The sequence below is a fragment of the Mus caroli genome, chromosome 12 (genome assembly GCF_900094665.2).
Source record: "Mus caroli chromosome 12, CAROLI_EIJ_v1.1, whole genome shotgun sequence".
NCBI classification, from domain to species: domain Eukaryota; kingdom Metazoa; phylum Chordata; class Mammalia; order Rodentia; family Muridae; genus Mus; species Mus caroli.
This window is the reverse complement of record NC_034581.1, coordinates 78,715,282-78,731,954: the sequence shown is the minus strand read 5'-3', so window position 1 is coordinate 78,731,954 and position 16,673 is coordinate 78,715,282. Positions and strand designations below refer to the sequence as shown.

At 43.4% G+C, this 16,673-nt stretch overlaps 1 protein-coding gene and 1 pseudogene across 3 annotated transcripts in view; one reads left to right on the top strand and one right to left on the bottom strand.

The window, feature by feature from the left end:
- Positions 1-1,811: 1,811 nt before the first annotated feature.
- The window catches only part of Znf410 (zinc finger protein 410), a 26,383-nt gene continuing 11,521 nt past the window's right edge, over positions 1,812-16,673 (bottom strand). For 2 of the 3 annotated variants that reach the window (XM_029484738.1, XM_021178780.2), the window contains exons 6-12: positions 15,808-15,958; positions 14,161-14,342; positions 13,002-13,091; positions 7,953-8,078; positions 6,789-6,929; positions 5,343-5,470; positions 1,812-2,639 (exon numbers count right to left, since the gene is read on the bottom strand). In XM_029484738.1, coding sequence (XP_029340598.1) covers positions 2,601-2,639; positions 5,343-5,470; positions 6,789-6,929; positions 7,953-8,078; positions 13,002-13,091; positions 14,161-14,342; positions 15,808-15,958 — 857 coding nt within the window. In that variant the 3' untranslated portion in view covers positions 1,812-2,600. Of the gene's footprint in view, positions 2,640-5,342; positions 5,471-6,313; positions 6,516-6,788; positions 6,930-7,952; positions 8,079-13,001; positions 13,092-14,160; positions 14,343-15,807; positions 15,959-16,673 lie in introns of those variants that run through there. The other variant, XR_003838418.1, reaches the window with a different exon arrangement.
- Positions 11,197-11,463, top strand: LOC110306727 (annotated as a pseudogene).

Below are 16,673 nucleotides of genomic sequence, written 5' to 3'. Positions count from 1 at the left end.
TAACTTTATATGTACACCAGACTGGCCTCAAACTCAAACGATTCGCTGCCTCTGCCTCCTGAGTGCTAAGGCGTGAGTCACCACCACTACCAGCTTAGGTTTGCCAGCTCTAAACAAAAAAACACTGCTGTTGCATTTTCTAAGGCTCCTCAGTTCAATTCCACCTATACAGCATGCTAAAGGTAAGTCAGCACCCTATTTTATGGCACTAGTGATTTTCCTTATTTTTAAAATTATGTACATGTGCCAGGCTGTTGTGGCTGGCCAGTGGCTCACATGTCTGGGTTCTAGTCTGGAAAGGCATCTTGGAAACCTGGAAGAGAAGAGGGAGCTAGGCGGACGAGAAAAAGACGAAGCTAAGACAAAATCCTGATCAAAGCTCAATTTTACTAACTTGAAGGAGGGGAAGGAGTCCGATTCAGGCCAAATCATCTTGGAGTAAGGTTGCAGGTGAACACATGATGGCTCCAGAACAGCTAGGAGGCAGGCAGTGGGAGTGGCAGGATGATAGGGAGGCAAGCTCCTCTAACACTCTCTAACACTGAAACCCGAGCAAACAGGTTTCAAGCTGGGGAGGGGAGGTTACACCAGGAGGAGGTGGTGCTCGCCTTTAATCCCAGCACCTGGAAGGCAGAGGCAGGTGGATTTCTGAGTTCGAGGCCAGCCTGGTCTACAGAGAGAGTTCCAGGACAGCCAGGACTACACAGAGAAACCCTGTCTCAAAAAAAAACCAAACCAAACAAACAAACAAAAAATTATGTACATGTTGTGTGTGTTAAGTACCCAGAACCCTGCTTTGTGTGTGTCCCTTGGAGCTGGGTTACAGGGTTGCGGGCTGTGTGATGTGGCCTGAGGTGGAATGTTCTGGAATAGCAGCAGGTGCTCTTTACCAAGCCATCTAGCTCTCCAGCCCAGAAAGTATGTCTTCCCTTTCTTTTTTCTTTCTTGTTTTTGTTTTGAGACAAATTCTTAATGTATAGCCCTTGTTGATCTAGAACTTCCTATATACATTGGGCTGGCATCAAACTCAAGAAATTTGTTTGTTCCCTGCATGCTGGGGGACCTGGCTCATCAGGGTCTCTCTTAATTTTTTAACACAGTGTCTTGCCCTGGCTACCCTAGAACTTGTTATGTGTCAAGGCTGGTCTCATAGTCCTGCGATCTGCCTGCCTCAGCCTCTGAGTCCTGGGACTAGAGGCATGAGCTACCATCCTATCCTTAGCCTCCTTTCTCTATTTAATATTCTATCTTACATGAGAAAGACTGGATACATTTCTTGACTGCTAAGAACACATCTGTTACGAAGCAGTGGTGGTATGTGTACGCCTTTAGTTCCACCACTCAGGAGGCAGACAGAGTTCAAGGCCAGCCTGATCTACAGAATGAGTTCCAGGACAGCCAAAGCTACACAAAGAAACCTTGTCTTGAAAAAAAAACAAAACCAAACCAACAACAACAAAAATGCCCCACATCTGTCTAAAACAGGGGTCTCAACCTATCACATATCAGATATCCTATATATCAGATATTTACATTATGATTCGTAACAGTAGCAAAATTACAGTTATGAAGTAGCAATGAAAATCATTTTATGGGCTGGTGAGATGGCTCAGTGGGTAAGAGCACCCGACTGCTCTTCCGAAGGTCCAGAGTTCAAATCCCAGCAACCACATGGTGGCTCACAACCATCTGTAATGAGATCTGACTCCCTCTTCTGGTGTGTCTGAAGATAGCTACAGTGTACTTACATATAATAAATAAATAAATCTTTAAAAAAAAAAAAGAAAGAAAATCATTTTATGGTTGGCGGTCACCACAACATGAGAAACTGCATCAAAGGGTGGCAGCATTGAGAGGTTAAGAATCACTAATCTAAAACAAGAGCCAAAGAGGTGACTAGGTTGTTTTGTTTATTTAAAAGGAAAACAAACTCTAGATCATGTGGTTTTTAACTTAAAAAAAAAAAAAACAGCAACAACAAATAAAACCCCCTGATAACATGCTATTTTAAGTCCCATAAACAAAACAAAAAAATGACCAAGTCAAAGTGTACAGGGTAAGTTGGTACCTTAGCCTGGGCCAAGGAGAGATTCAAGTAATTTAATTTTTACAGCCCAAAGGCTGAGTCTTACTCAGGTTGCTAAAGGGAGAGTGCAATGCTACAGTGTAACTGGCACCCCTCCCTTCTTCAAAGCAACAAGGCATCTTGAAAACTCAGTGTTCTGGTGAAGTTCTGGTTGGAAGCAGGACATAATTCAACCATATGGAAAGATAGCTGGGCCTAGGGTGAAAACTCTTCAAAGGAAAACCTTGACAGTCACAATGAAAATCTTCAGCCAACACAATTAAACCTGCTCTTGGCAAGTCTACTCCCAAACGCTGCACTGAGGAGAGAGGCGGCACAGGTATCCAGCCCATGGCCACTGCTTCACTCTTGGACTGCATCAGTGGAGGTTGAAGAGAAGCCCTCAGACAACAGAGGCAAGGCAAGGTCTTGGTCCTTCAGACTCCTTTTAATTCTGGCAGATTATGAGCCTTTTGGATCTGTTCCCATCATGCACTCTGGGATCAGACAACAGCATCTCCAGGAGTCAGCACACTCATGTCTGTCTTTCAGTTAAATCTCCTTGGCTTAGTAACTATAAAATTGAAAATGAATAGGGACTAGGTTACAGATGTATTACAGAAGCAACGTGGGTGCTGGGAACTAAACTTATGTTCTCTGGAAGAGCAGCAGCCAGTGCTCTTACCTTTACTACCGAGCCATCTTCCCAGCCCCACAAAGCTTGCTTTTATTTTTGTTGTTTTGTGAGACAAGGACTCCGTGTCGTGGAACTCGCTATGAATACCAGGCAGGCTGGTCTCAAACTCAAGTGATCATCTGCCTCTGATTCCTGAGTGCTGGGATTAATGGTGTGCACTACCACATTAATATAGCAATTAAATAACCTGAATCTCTAGGCTCAATGATTGAGATCATCCCTGATGCTGGGATCAGAGATGTGTGAGACCATGCTTGGCTATTTGACAAGGTTTCTGGCTAGCCAACTGAGTAAGTCCTCATGCTTATACGGCAAGCACTTGACCAAATGAGCTATTTCTCCACTTACACCAGAAAACAGGCAGAGCCTGCCAATAAGCAAGTCATGTGTTCCCTCGACCACGACCACGGCTTGGCTGTTTGATTCTGTTTTCAGGGTCAGAGCCAGGACCATACAGTTGGAAGCACTCAGAATCAATCTAAATCTCTTTCTTGATTGGGGTGTTCTCAGCCAACAAGCAATTGAACATGGTCCTTTAGCCCAGGTGATTCAGCCTGTTATCTCTAGACTCAAGACCACAGCAGAAGAAATGACACCTTTTTTTGAACAGGGAAAGTTTCAAATAAAAATTTTTTGCCTTTTCTTTTTTCCTTAGTTGTTTTGTTGTTGAGACCCAGTCTCATTATGTCTCCTTGGCTGGCCTGGCACTCATAACTCTTCATGCCTTAGTTGGGAGATTATATGCCTATGTCAACACACCTGCTTTAGAGAACTGTTTTTGTTTGTGTGTTTCAGGGTTTTTTGTTGTTGTTTTTGTTTATTTTTGTTTTGAGGCAGTTTTTTAATGTGTAGCCTTGGCTGCCCTGGAACTCTCTTGCAGACCAAGCTGGCCTTGAACTCACAAAAATCTGCCTGCCTCCCAAATGCTGGCATTAAAGGCGTGCATCACCACTGCCTCACAAAGAATGTTTATATTTGCATGGATTATTAGCATGTCAGTCATATATTCCAACCATACTCTAACGCCGATTGGCTTTTCTTATACTATGAACCCAACCCCCTCTTCTTTCCAAATATATTGTGCCCCGTCTATTTCCATGGATGTTTGTTTTTATTTTATAATTTACCTGAAACCTAGGCTGGCCTTGTACTTGTAATGCCCTTATTTCAACTGGGGATGCTAGGACTACAGACTTGAGGCATGACACCAGCTTAATTTCCCCATTTTTAAAGCATCTTTTACATTTAGCACATTAAAAAAAAGATGGTGTGTAAATGTGTGTGCATGGGTACAGGAACATGTATATACATATCCGTGTGGAGGCTGGTTTACACCAGCGAATGCTGGGGTGGACAAGTGCTGGAAACAACTACTCAGTATTCCCACTGGTGTGTGGGATCTGAATGACGGCCTGAGGTCTGCCTGGCAAGAGCTTGATCTGTGAGCCACCACTCCATCTACCCATGAGATCTAATGTAGTCTTGTGTATGGTGTGTACAGGGTATGTGAGTATTCTGTTCTGTGTGTGTGCATGTGTAGTTACAAGTTAACGTTGGGCATCCTTTTCTAATGCTTCTCTACCACTTTGTTCTGATTCCAACTTTAAAAAAAAAAAAACTCTTTTCCTACATTATTTTGTATTTTGCATGGCCTATATGAAAACATATAAATAAAATATATCCTGGGGCTGGGTGTGGTGGCACATGCCTTTAATCCCAGCACTCGGGAGGTAGAGGCAGACGGATTTCTGAGTTTGAGGCCAGCCTAGTCTACAAAGTGAGTTGTTCCAGGACAGCCAGGGCTACACAGAGAAACCCTGTCTCAAAAAAAAACAAAAAACAAAAAACCAACCAAACAAAAAACAACAACAACAACAACAATATATCCTGGGAGTTAGCTGTCTCTACTGTATGGGTCCCAGGAATCCCGCTCAGGTCACAAGGCTGAGTTACCAGCTATGTCATGTTGCCAGTCCTCCTCCACATTTTTTGAAAAAGGGTCTGTCACTGAAGCTGGAGCCAGTGAGCTCTGGGGACCAACCTGCTCCACCATCCCCAGTGCTAGGGTTACAGATATATGTCACCTACCACATCTGCTTTCCACACAAGCGCTAGGGATCTGAACTCAAGTCCTCATGTTTGCATCATAGTTCCCAGGTCCACGTTAGGTGGCTCACAACTGCCTGTAACTCCAGCTCCAGAGGATCTGATACTGGCCTTTCACAGATACCTGCACTCCTGTGTACACACACTCACACACTGTGCAATGAATTAAAAATGAAAATAACTCTTTAAAAATTATGTGTAAGCCAGGCCTTTAATCCCAGCACTTGGGAAGCAGAGGCAGGTGGATTTATGAGTTCGAGGCCAGCCTGGGCTACAGAGTAAGTTCCAGGACAGCCAGAAAACCCTGTCTCAAAAAACAAAAACAAAACAAAACAAAACAAAACAAAACAAAAAAATTATGTGTAAGAGTGCTCAGAGTCCTCAGAGAGTCAGGTCAATCTCCCAGCTCACAGGATGACATTCAGACTCCTGTAGACACTGGACAGAAAAAGTAAAGGCAAGAAACAGCTTTACCTCCTGCGGATTTACCGCAGTTAAGACAGAAACTTCATAGGACTGCCTCCCTGACTGCATGGTCACCAAGTGATGTGTCACATCAGGCACAGAAGACAGGGGCCGTGAGGATCTTTCAGTAAGCACCTCTGTGAAACAACAGGACAATTACCTTCAGTGAATCCACATGTATACCCACTGCTGCAGCAAGCCAACCTTAAAATGCTAAAACCTGTTCTCTGAAAAACTCAACCCCACGTTCTTGCATGGTTTCCACTGTCAATGGATCTAGAAAATATTACAAAAGGAGGTTGGGAAGTAAAAGCTTTGATATAAATATGACCAATTCCAATGTAACAATTTAAAATAATAGTTTTCAGACTGTTACCTGGATTAAAACAGTGTATGAAATACAACACGCACTGCATAGGCAGGCAGACCAGAGACCGAGAGCCAGCCCCTGAGGTTGACAATACTGCTATTCTCAGTACTATGCATCAAGAACCTGAGCTAATTAATTCTGGCTTCAAAATTCATACTCAATGTCTCTTCCTCCCTGGAATTTGCTTCTTCAAGGCCAGCAAAGCTCTCCATGCAATTTATTTTGTCATCAGGCTTGCACTAGTACTGCTCAGCAAACAGGCAGACCTGGGTAGCACATTTTAGACCTTGTAAGCTCCACACAAAAGTTACAAAAACATGGTCACTTTTACCTCATATTGTGAAGGACAGGGATGACTAAAACATGATCTTACACCTAGTAGACATTCCCCAGTGGGGTCCTAGAAGGTCTGTAGCTCGGTCTGCTCTCCTCGACTGCACTGAACAATGGATGTTTGCTACTGTAAACTCTCTGTTTACTAAATGGTGTCTCACACACTTTACCAAGTTCTCACTTCTCAACTAGAGCTGATGGTCCCTGCCTTCTACTTTTGTCTTTCCCATGGTGCCAGGCACACAGTAGGCACTGAATAAATGCATGCTGACCTCACCTGGTAAGATTTTCAGAGAAGAGGGCCTGGCCTGTGTAAGCTGGGTGAAATTTCTATACCAGAGGAGCAACTGTTCCTAGAGAGCCCTTTCTTTTCTCCAGAAGATATGGCTTTTGAAGGTATGGAGAAATTGCTTTGTATCTCCTCTGTAAAACCTGGTTATGCTCAGTTTAAATGTTTTAAAAGTTAAGCTCTTCCATAACTGCAACAGGAAAGACAGACACAGTTGGGCTAGGATGCTAAGGATTACAGATAATTTTATCTTTTAATTTTTTTTATTTCTGTGTTAACATCATATTCAATCATTAAAAATGAAAAGGATTCATTTATCCACCCCAGAGAGTAAGTATAAATACTATTCAATCATAGCATCGTACAAGAGATAATACTAAAACCTCCATTTTGGAGACACTCTATCCCTTAGTGTCTAGTTACAATTCGTTTCCCCCAAATAAAGGAGAATTAAATGTCTTACCATCATCAACTCCAAGGATAGAATTGGTATTTGATAGATTCAAGGACTCTCCACCAAGGCTGGACTGGGAATTCATAGACACCAGGTTTTTATTGGGAACTGAAGCATCTTCAAGCAAACTACTGCCCATTAGTGGCTCGGCTGCACAGAGAACAGGATGTGAGAAACATACAGCAGTCACTGGGCCTGGTCCTCACCTCCCTTCACCAGGAAGCTGGCCTCCCTCTTTCAGAACTGTAAGTGTTTTGTCTCGGATGCTACCTATTTTACTCACTTTCAGATAACAAGAATAAACCTAGAGGAAAGAGCTGGTTCTTAGGGATGGCTATCTGTGCATGCGGCCATCATCTGAAGATTAGCTTAGAATAAAGATGAAATGATATTTAAGACATGGAAAAGGAAAAGAAGTTTCATCAATTTTAAAGTAGGAAAAGGGCTGTCAAAACTCTTAAATAAAATATTTTAAATTTTTTTAAGTCCATATTCCTTAAAAGCTGAATTGTGGGCCAGCACTAGTTGACCTCAAACTCATTAGGGGAATGTTCACTCACTTACTAGTTTTGTTTTCTGAGATAGGGTCCCATGCACTTTTTCTGTAGCTGAGGCTGGCCTTGACCCCTAGTCTCCAACTTCAACTTCTCACGTGCTGGGATTTAAGGCATGTGCCAATACACCTGGCTTCTGTTTCCTAAGATGAGGGTCTTACTATGTTGCTCACTTCAGCCTTCCAACTAGATTTACAGGCATACATCATCAGAGAAACTGTTATAGAGTTATGTGCATGTAGTTATAGTTAGGTTATATAGTTATGTGCACGTGCATATTTTTATTAGTGTTTAAACCCGGGGTCTTATACATGCTAAGCAAGCATTTACGACTAAGCTGCATGTAAAGCCCTTAGCTGAATTTTTAATACTAAGTGTTCTGGGATTTGCAACTCAGCTCATTTATCAAGTTCCTTTGTTTTAAGGGGAGGACATGAGCAATGAGAAGATATGTTTTAAAAGTTTGTAGATGTTTGTACTGTACAGCTGTTACAAACTATAAAGCCATCAAATGAAACCAAGTCTCTCCACTTAAAACCTAACCAGATTTCCAAAAAGCCAAGGCCAGCCAATGACTTGGCTGTTGAACACAGATGCCCACTCTGACCATCCTCCTCACCAGTTTGATCCTGTTCTTGACTCCCGGTTGTCCCCAGCTGCAAGTGATGCTTTCTCATGTGCACATTCCTACTCCCACTCTGAGAGAAGGTCTTCCCACAGACCTGGCACTGATGAGGCTTCTCACCTGCAAAGGGAACCACGTTAGGACTGGGCAGCCCAAAAGGCGGCAGGCAGTTCTGACGGCAAGCAGCAAGACTTAAAGAAGGTTGCTCTTTGGACACAGCCTTCCGTTCGGGAAAGGCAAGAAAGGTACCCCGGGAGAGCTTTGCACACGCACTCTCTCCTGGCACTTCCTCTTTCTAAACCACAGTCCTTCCAAAATAGCCTCTTCAATGTAGTATCATGGCATTACAGAACATATTAATTCCTTTTCCAACAGACTCCCTTCAACCAACAGAATTCATATCTACCTCAAGGATTCATTACAAACCTAGCTTTATAATATCCCACCCACATCCTATTTCCTGTCAAGACTCAATGTCTTCAATATTCACAAATGATTCTTTTAACATATATGGTCTGTCCATAAGTCCTCAACAGTTTCCATTCATCTACCAGACATGCATGCTCAGAACAAAGGTCAAAAACTACTTTCCGCAGGCAAAGGCTCACATCTACAGAGCAGGCGGGCATGAAGGAGCGAAATGGAGCACTTCCCCAGGAGAAGGGCAGCTGTTTTTTTTTTTTTTTTTTTTTTTTTTTTTTTTTTTTGGTTTTTTGAGAAAAGGTTTCTCTGTATAGCCTTGGCTGTCCTGGAACTCACTCTGTAGACCAGGCTGGCCTCGAACTCAGAGATCCACCAGCCTCTGCCTCCAGAGTGCTGGGATTAAAGGCGTGCGCCACCACGCCCGGCAGCAGCTGTTATTTAGTTCTGGCTATTGTTGCTAAGTATTGATGCAAGCCTTGTTCTGCCAGACTGTCTGTTTGAGACAGGGTTTCTCTGTGTAGGCCCGGCTGTCCTGGAACTTGTTTTGTAGACTAGGCTAGCCTCAAACTCAGAGATCTACCTGCCTCTGCCTCAAGTGCGGAGATTAAAGGCATGTGCCACCACCACTGCCCAGCTAAGATTTTTTGTTTTGTTTTGTTTTTCAAGACAGGGTTTCTCTGTGTAGCCCTGGCTGTCCTGAACTCACTCTGTAGACCAGGCTGGCCTTGAACTCAGAAATCTGCCTGCCTCTGCCTCTGCCTCCTGTGCTCACTTCAAGGCATGCGCCACCGTTGCCTGACAAGATTTTTTAACGAGGAGCTAGAACGGGAACTTTAGATAAGCTTCTCTAACTTGTAAATACTGAGAACCAATTTACAAGTGGTAAAGGCATTACACAACAATTTTGATTTTCATTACTGAGGAGAATGTAAAAAAACAAAACAAAACAAAACCGAATCTGTGGTGGGGAATCTAACATTACCTAGAAATATTGATACTTCTGTCCACCTCTCAAGATATGCCCCTCAGTTACAACAGGATATAGCCTACATATAGACTATTTACTGTAGGACTAATTAAATGGCTAATGATTAGAAAAATCCAAAAGTGTCACATAGAATGATGGAAGAAAGTTATATTCCTATATTCCTTAGGAGACTAAGGGCAGGAAGGTTAAAAAAATGTAGCCAGCCTGGGCTGCCACAGTGAGTTCTAGGCACTGTGAGCTACAGACTGAAACCTCCATTCCTACTCTTGTATTTGCAGACATCTCACTCTTTAGACACAAATGTCCTGGAATTCACTATAGCCCAGGTTGGCTTCAAATTCATGGCAATCGTATATTACCCTCTTGAGTGCTAGGCAATAAACTATCTTGCCTGGCCACAGCCGTATTTTTAAAAAGTCAAAAATTGCTGGATGTGGAGGTACATGCTTTAATCCCAGAACTTGACAGGTAGGTTTTAGTGAATTCATCTCAAAAGAAAAAAACAAAACCAAGGAAGGAAGGAAGGAAGGAAGGAAGGAAGGAGAGAGAGAGAGAGAGAGAGAGAAAACAATTCTTTCTTTTTCTTTTTCAGATTTACTCATATGGAAACTCGTGTGCTTCTGTGTGGGTTTAGGTGCATCACGTCCATGCAGGTGCCAGCAAGGCCCGAGGGTATGAGGTCTCCTAGAACTGGAGTTACCTGATGTGGGCCTCTGAAAGGACAGTAGTGCTCTCTTAACTATGTCTAAGTACTAGCTATAAACAACCCCCAAAGAAGCCAAGCAACCAATTTATCTGCACAACAAGTCTCCAAAGCATCAGTCCCTTATTAGGAAAGCTTACAATGAAGACCGGGCATGAACAACTTCCCAGAACTTGGGAAGCTGAGGCAGGAGAGTCACTCTAAATTCAAGGCCAGCCTGGTCTATGTAGCTTGTTCCAGTCCAGGCCTTCTTGAGAAAACAAACAAAACAAAAACCAATCAACCAAACAAAAACCAACAAGCCCATAATAAAAAGCATTTTATTTAACTTGCGTTTACTTGTGTAAATGATCAACTAGCCCTACTTCATGGAGGAGGGTCCAACATATAGAAGAATTCTAATGTGAAGGAATGGAACTAAGGAAAATGACCAATGAACTATCGGGTTGAAAAACAAGGGTAAAGATTAAGAGAGAACCTAAGGTCACGGTTGACACCGCCTGAACTCACTGATCAGGTCTGACAACCAAGCCTTGTGTCTGGAAGCTTTGAGGGCTTGGGTCCATCTCTGGCAATACGGGAACACGAGCTGTAACACACAAGCAGGGCTGGGAACAAGTCAGTGGTGGTGGAACTCTTGCCCTACACATGCGAGGCCCTGGGTTCAATCTCCAGCTATGGGGGGAAAAGACATAAAAGGAAGCTGACAAAACCAGAGGATGGTACTTCTATAGGACCCTCGGACGGACCTCAATTCTGTAACAAATGGATCAGACGAACAACAGTATAAAAAGACTTACATTCAAAGACAACCTAATACCAGGAGCAAGCACTATTACCCTGTGGAGTCCTCACTTAAAGGAACCAACATCTGGGTTGAGGCTGTAGCTCAACAGTTAAATGTTTGCCCAATATGCAAGAGGCTTTGGGTTCAATTCCAGAAAATACATAAATAAAATTTAAAAATAAATAACTGAGTGTGTCCACAGAGGCCTGGCCTTCAAGGGTTCTGGATCTGGCTGCAAGGTAAGCCTGGGGCCATGGCAGGTGAAATGGTGATACACAGCTACTTAAGTAGGAGAGGAGATTAGACTCAGGTTCCCTGCCTCCCAAGACTGTTAAAAATGAGCCTTCAGAAGCAAACCCCTAGTGACTTCTTAAAGCAGATCATCGGGCAGCCAGTTGTGGTGAAATTAAATTCTGGAGTGGACTGTTGAGGGGTGCTGGCCTGCCTGGATGGCTACATGAATATAGCCCTGGAACAGACAGAGGAGTATGGAAACAGACAGCTGGAGATAAGTACGGAGATGCGTTCATCTGAGGAACAATGTGCTGTACATAAGTACACAGAAGAGGCGGATGTGAAGACCCCAGGAGGCACTGCTCTTCAGAGATAGACAGATGAAGTGGTTTTGGTTCTCTTACGATCTTAGTTGGCCTGTTTTCATGGTGGTTGGTGGGGGTTTTGTTTTGTTTTTTAATTGATATCACATTTATGTCTCATTCTTTATAATTTCTGCCTGTACAAAATGCTAAAATTAAAAGTTTGTTTCTCAAGGATTATTTATAAATAAATAAATAAACTGAAGTAATTTTGGAGACAACTAGATAAAACAGACCATGTACTGAATACAAGGTAAAAACAAGACATATTTTTAAATTTAATAGGCATAAAACATCTATTTTTGTATTCTTGCATTTATCTGACTAAATGTTTGCCAGTTTTCCATAACATGTACAACGAAGCACTCTAGAGTCAAGCAATACACACGTGGACTCTGCACCTGGCCCACAAGCTATCAGTCTGCCACACCAACCTGGAACCTGTCACCATATAAAAATGGCCTATGAGCTGGGCGTGGTGGCGCACGCCCTTTAATCCCAGCACTCGGGAGGCACAGGCAGGAGGATTTCTGAGTTTGAGGCCAGCCTGGTCTACAAAGTGAGTTCCAGGACAGCCAGGGCTATACAGAGAAACCCTGTCTCAAAAAAACCAAAAAATAAATAAATAAATAAATAAATAAATAAATAAATAAATAAACGGCCTACGAGCCAGACTCAATTGGCAGAATACTTGCCTACCATGCACAAATTTCCCACTTGCAATCCAAACATCTGAGAGGCAGAGGCAAGATGAGCAGAGGGTCAAGATCATCCTGTGCTACATGACAAAAAAACAAGCTAGCACCAGCACTGAGAGCTCAGCTATGAAATGCCCACCCCGACGGACTGCACGGCTCCACACTAACTCACTGCAGTGCTCTGCTGTGTTCATCAAAACCAGCAATCATGCTTCTACCTCCTTAGTGCTAATTTCTGTTTGGGAAGATGGGAAAAGAGGGAAGGAGACAAATATCAGTTAGATTTTTCTTACAAAATCCGGCTGCTGTATTTTTGGAAAATTCAAGACATTTTTATCAGACGGTTAAGTCATCCTCATAGAATGAGCAAGTCGACATAACTGCAGGGAATTTAGGAAACAAAGCAAAAAGTAGGTCTTAGGTCTTTTCTTTGTGCAAAGGCAGTTTCTGCAGAGCAGAGACTGAAGGAGGCCTGCCCATGGCTTCTCAGAACACCAGGAACAACACAGGACTTGCTGCCACTGACGACTGCCTTCCCACTTTGCCCTGGATTTTTAAATCTTCCCCCAGAAGAATGAAAATGTCTGTACATATCAAACAACATATAAAACGATCCAGTACAGATCTCTAAGGTCTTTACTCATAAATCCGAAGAGAACAGTGGGTCTTAATTGATGAAAAGCCCTTTCCAATAAAATTGCCAGGGGCCTCCCTTCACCTGTGGTCTTGAGCTTTCTTAGTCATCCACAGGAGATGGAGTGTTCCGTCATAGTAGTATACTGCACACTGCCTTCCCACCCTTGTCTCTTACTGTATTTGAGGTCTACAAATGGCACAGGTTCTCGTACCTGAGTGAACTACCAGATGTTTCCGGAGGCTTGAATACTCAGCAAAGGAACGGCCACATCCCTGGGCTTCACAGAGGAAAGGCTTCTCTCCTGGGAACAGAGAGAGACACAGGCTCGGCCTTCTTTCTGAAAACCGTCCACCTCCAATGCTTCCCTCACCATCAAGTCCTGCTCTCAATCACTGACCTTTCCTGGTTGCTTTACCCAATGCTATGCAATTTCAGCTGGGTACCCAGCAAACGTTGCCTCTCAATGATCTGGAAAGCAGACCACGAGATAGCCTATTGTTTATTCTAATTTCTTTTTTGGAATAAGTACTTTTGTTTGTTTGTTTGGTTTGGTTTTAGAACTAAAACCAAAGTCTGTAGGGCTCTAGCCCTACAGACGAGCTGTGAGGCCTCCCGCCTCTGTCTCATCTGTCTGGGGTTAAAGGCTGTGCCACTTCCAGGCACATTTACTGTTTTAAGAAAACTGAGAACTATTCCATCCCAGCATACTGAACGTTATGCCAATTGGAGGAAACTTTGACTAGCACAACTGTGACTCGTGTATGGGCTTCCTGTTCTAATTTCCTATACAGTGTGCATGGAGCAAGGGAGAGGTGCACAGGCTCACTGGTGATCTGCAGTCAGTGATCACATTTTGCAGATACACATCGCTAACGATGGCTCCAGAAGCACCTGTAGGATCTTGGTCTAAGAAGCAAGGAATCTTTATTTTGCTTCCTTCATTCAGACACTTCTTATTCTATTTCTCCTGTTGTGAGCTCTAACAAGCAAGCAAGCATCTCGCGTTCAGGCTGTATTTTATCTCCTCCTTACTGCTCTGTAACATTCATAGGATTCAACATATACAACTATGAAATCTTCAGAGAGACTGGAAACCAGGCTGACTTGTCCATTACGTCCAGGCATGGCTAAGGTTACCTAGGCTAAACTTACAACCTTCCTACAAGGTAGGCTTCTGGAGGCAGAAGTCATCACTGTCTGCTCCTCACCCAGACGAAGTTGGATAAGTGTTACAGATGATGAATCAACAGAATGCATGAGACAGTGAATGAAGCCTTTCCTCAGGGTCTAGGAACCACACTGGGCCTTCGCCTCTTCCCTCCCTGTGCCTTTCCTGAGTACAGGCGATCGGAGAGCGAGCGGCCGCACACCTGTGTGGATGCGCCGGTGGTTCTTCAGGTTTCCAGCTGTGGTGAACTGCTTACCACACCCAGACTCGTGGCACATAAAGGGTTTCTCCCCATTGTGTGTCCTCATGTGCACCTTCAGCCTCTGCAGCACATAAAAGCTTTTCCCACAACCTTCTGCAGGGCAGATGAAGGAGCGCTCATTTCTGTAAAGACAATCACAAGCACCAAGACCTGAGAAAGCTTTGTGCTGGTGGTGACAACCCAACATCTCTACTGACTCTCAAGGTAGATAATGCATTCCAAATTGGGATATGTCAAAATAACCTGATTTGTTCAAACTACAAGCTGAATCCCAGCTGCAACACAGTTTTAAGGTGATGCCCTAGGAAGATATGCCATTATTGTTGTTAGATTTTTTTTTTTTAAGCTTTCTGAGACAGACTTTCTCCCTATAGTCCTGGAACTTGTTTTGTAGACCAGGCTGACTTCAAACTCAGAGATCTACTTGCTTCTGCCTCCCTAGTGTGCACCACCACTGCCTGGCTGTTGTTATTTTTTATTTATTTTTCTGTGTATGGGTGTTTTGCCTGCACTGTCTGTGCACCACACACACACCCCCGGAACTGGAGCTATAGCAGCTGTGAACTGCTTTCTGTGTATGGGTGTTTTGCCTGCACTGTCTGTGCACCACACACACACCCCTGGAACTGGAGCTATAGCAGCTGTGAACTGCTTTCTGTGTATGGGTGTTTTGCCTGCACTGTCTGTGCAGCACACACACACCCCCGGAACTGGAGTTATAGCAGCTGTGAACTGCTTTCTGGGTGCTGGGAATCAAACTTGCGTTCTCTGAGAGAGCGCCCAATGCTCTTAACAGCTAATTCATCTCTTTACTATTAAGTTCTCAAATTATTTTGTAATGAGACTTGAGAATTTTTATTAAGATATTTAGGTGCAAAATGTCTTATTTAAGTATTTCTCAGGAATAAGGTAATGAGAGGTAGAGGCAAGAGAACCAGGAATTCAAAGCCATTCTTTTCTGTATAGAAAGTCTGAGGCCTGCCTGGAGCCACATGCCCAAAATAAAATAAATAATAAGACAACACACCTCTTTCTGTTAACAGAAAAGCGTCCTGAACCAGGTGTGGGGATGCACAATTTCCTCAGTGCTTGGGAGGCTTAGGAAGGTGGACCTTAAGTTCAGAGCCAGTGTGAGCCAACACTGAGAACTTGTCTTAACAAAACAAAACAGAACACAAGAGCTAGGGATACAGCTCATCAAAGAGGATATTTTTAGCAGATTAAAAAGCCCTGGTTTAGATCCTAGAACAACAAAAACAAGGCTCAAACAAGAGGTTTCATATTATCTGGCATGCTGTAAACTTGGGAGGCTCAGGCAGAAAGATCACTTCAAAGAATTTGAAGCAACTTGGCAGTACAAGAATCCAGAGACAAAGGAGAACCAGAGATCCTGGTCTTTTGAAAGGAGAACAAGGTCTCCAGATGCTGTCCAAGCTGACTTAAAGTAGGCAGCCTTCTAAAGGCTGAGATCACAGGTGTATACACATCCTCCACCTGACAAAAGAAGACACCTCAGCAGCACAGCTGCAGTTCCTGCTTCCCTACAGTTTGTCTACTCAGGGACATAAAGTCTTCTACACTGCTCACCGGTGAGTTTTAAGGTGGTACTTGAAGTGAGCTGGCCACACAAATGTCCGGTCACAGCCTTCAACTGTGCACTTGAGCTTCTTCTCCGCTTGAGGAAGGGGACCAGAGTCTTTTGGTTGCCCATCACCAGAACCAAGGTGGACATTTTCTCCTGTAACAAGGGACATTTTATAACTCAGGGAAAGCCCCTGCTCAGATACTCGGATTCAAACATTTCATTGCTAGCGATCATTAATCAAATCTCTGCCTGTACTTATTATGTATAGGCACGAGAGTACTCTACATCAGAGAGGCTACCCAGAGTTGGCCTGTTTTATTTCAAAACATTAGTTTTCTGACAAATGTAGAGATATCAAATAAAGCTATCTTTCACATATTTCAGAAAGCAAATTAAAAATATTCTGTAGGAGCCAGGCATGGTGGCATCTCATGCCTGTGATCTCTCTCACGCCTGTGATCTCAGTGCTTTTGTTGGCGGAGGAGAAGTAGCAGGAAGAAGAGTCAAGGCCAGGCTTGACTGAGCAGTCTCACAAGGAAGCCAGGTGTTTGTAACAAGGCTGCTAGAGAAGTAACACCCAGAGTGGAGGCTGCAGAGGTAGCGTCAAGCTCTAGGTAATAAGGAAAAACTTATTCTGGCTCAGGGAGTTTAAAGCAAGTTTTTATCAGAGATGGCCATTCATTTTTTTTTTTTGTATTATATATATATTTTTAAAATTAGGTATTTTTCTCATTTACATTTCCAATGCTATCCCAAAGTCCCCCATACCCTCCCCCACCCCACTCCCCTACCCACCCACTCCCACTTTTTGGCCCTGGCATTCCCCTGTACTGAGGCATATAAAGTTTGCAAGACCAATGGGCCTCTC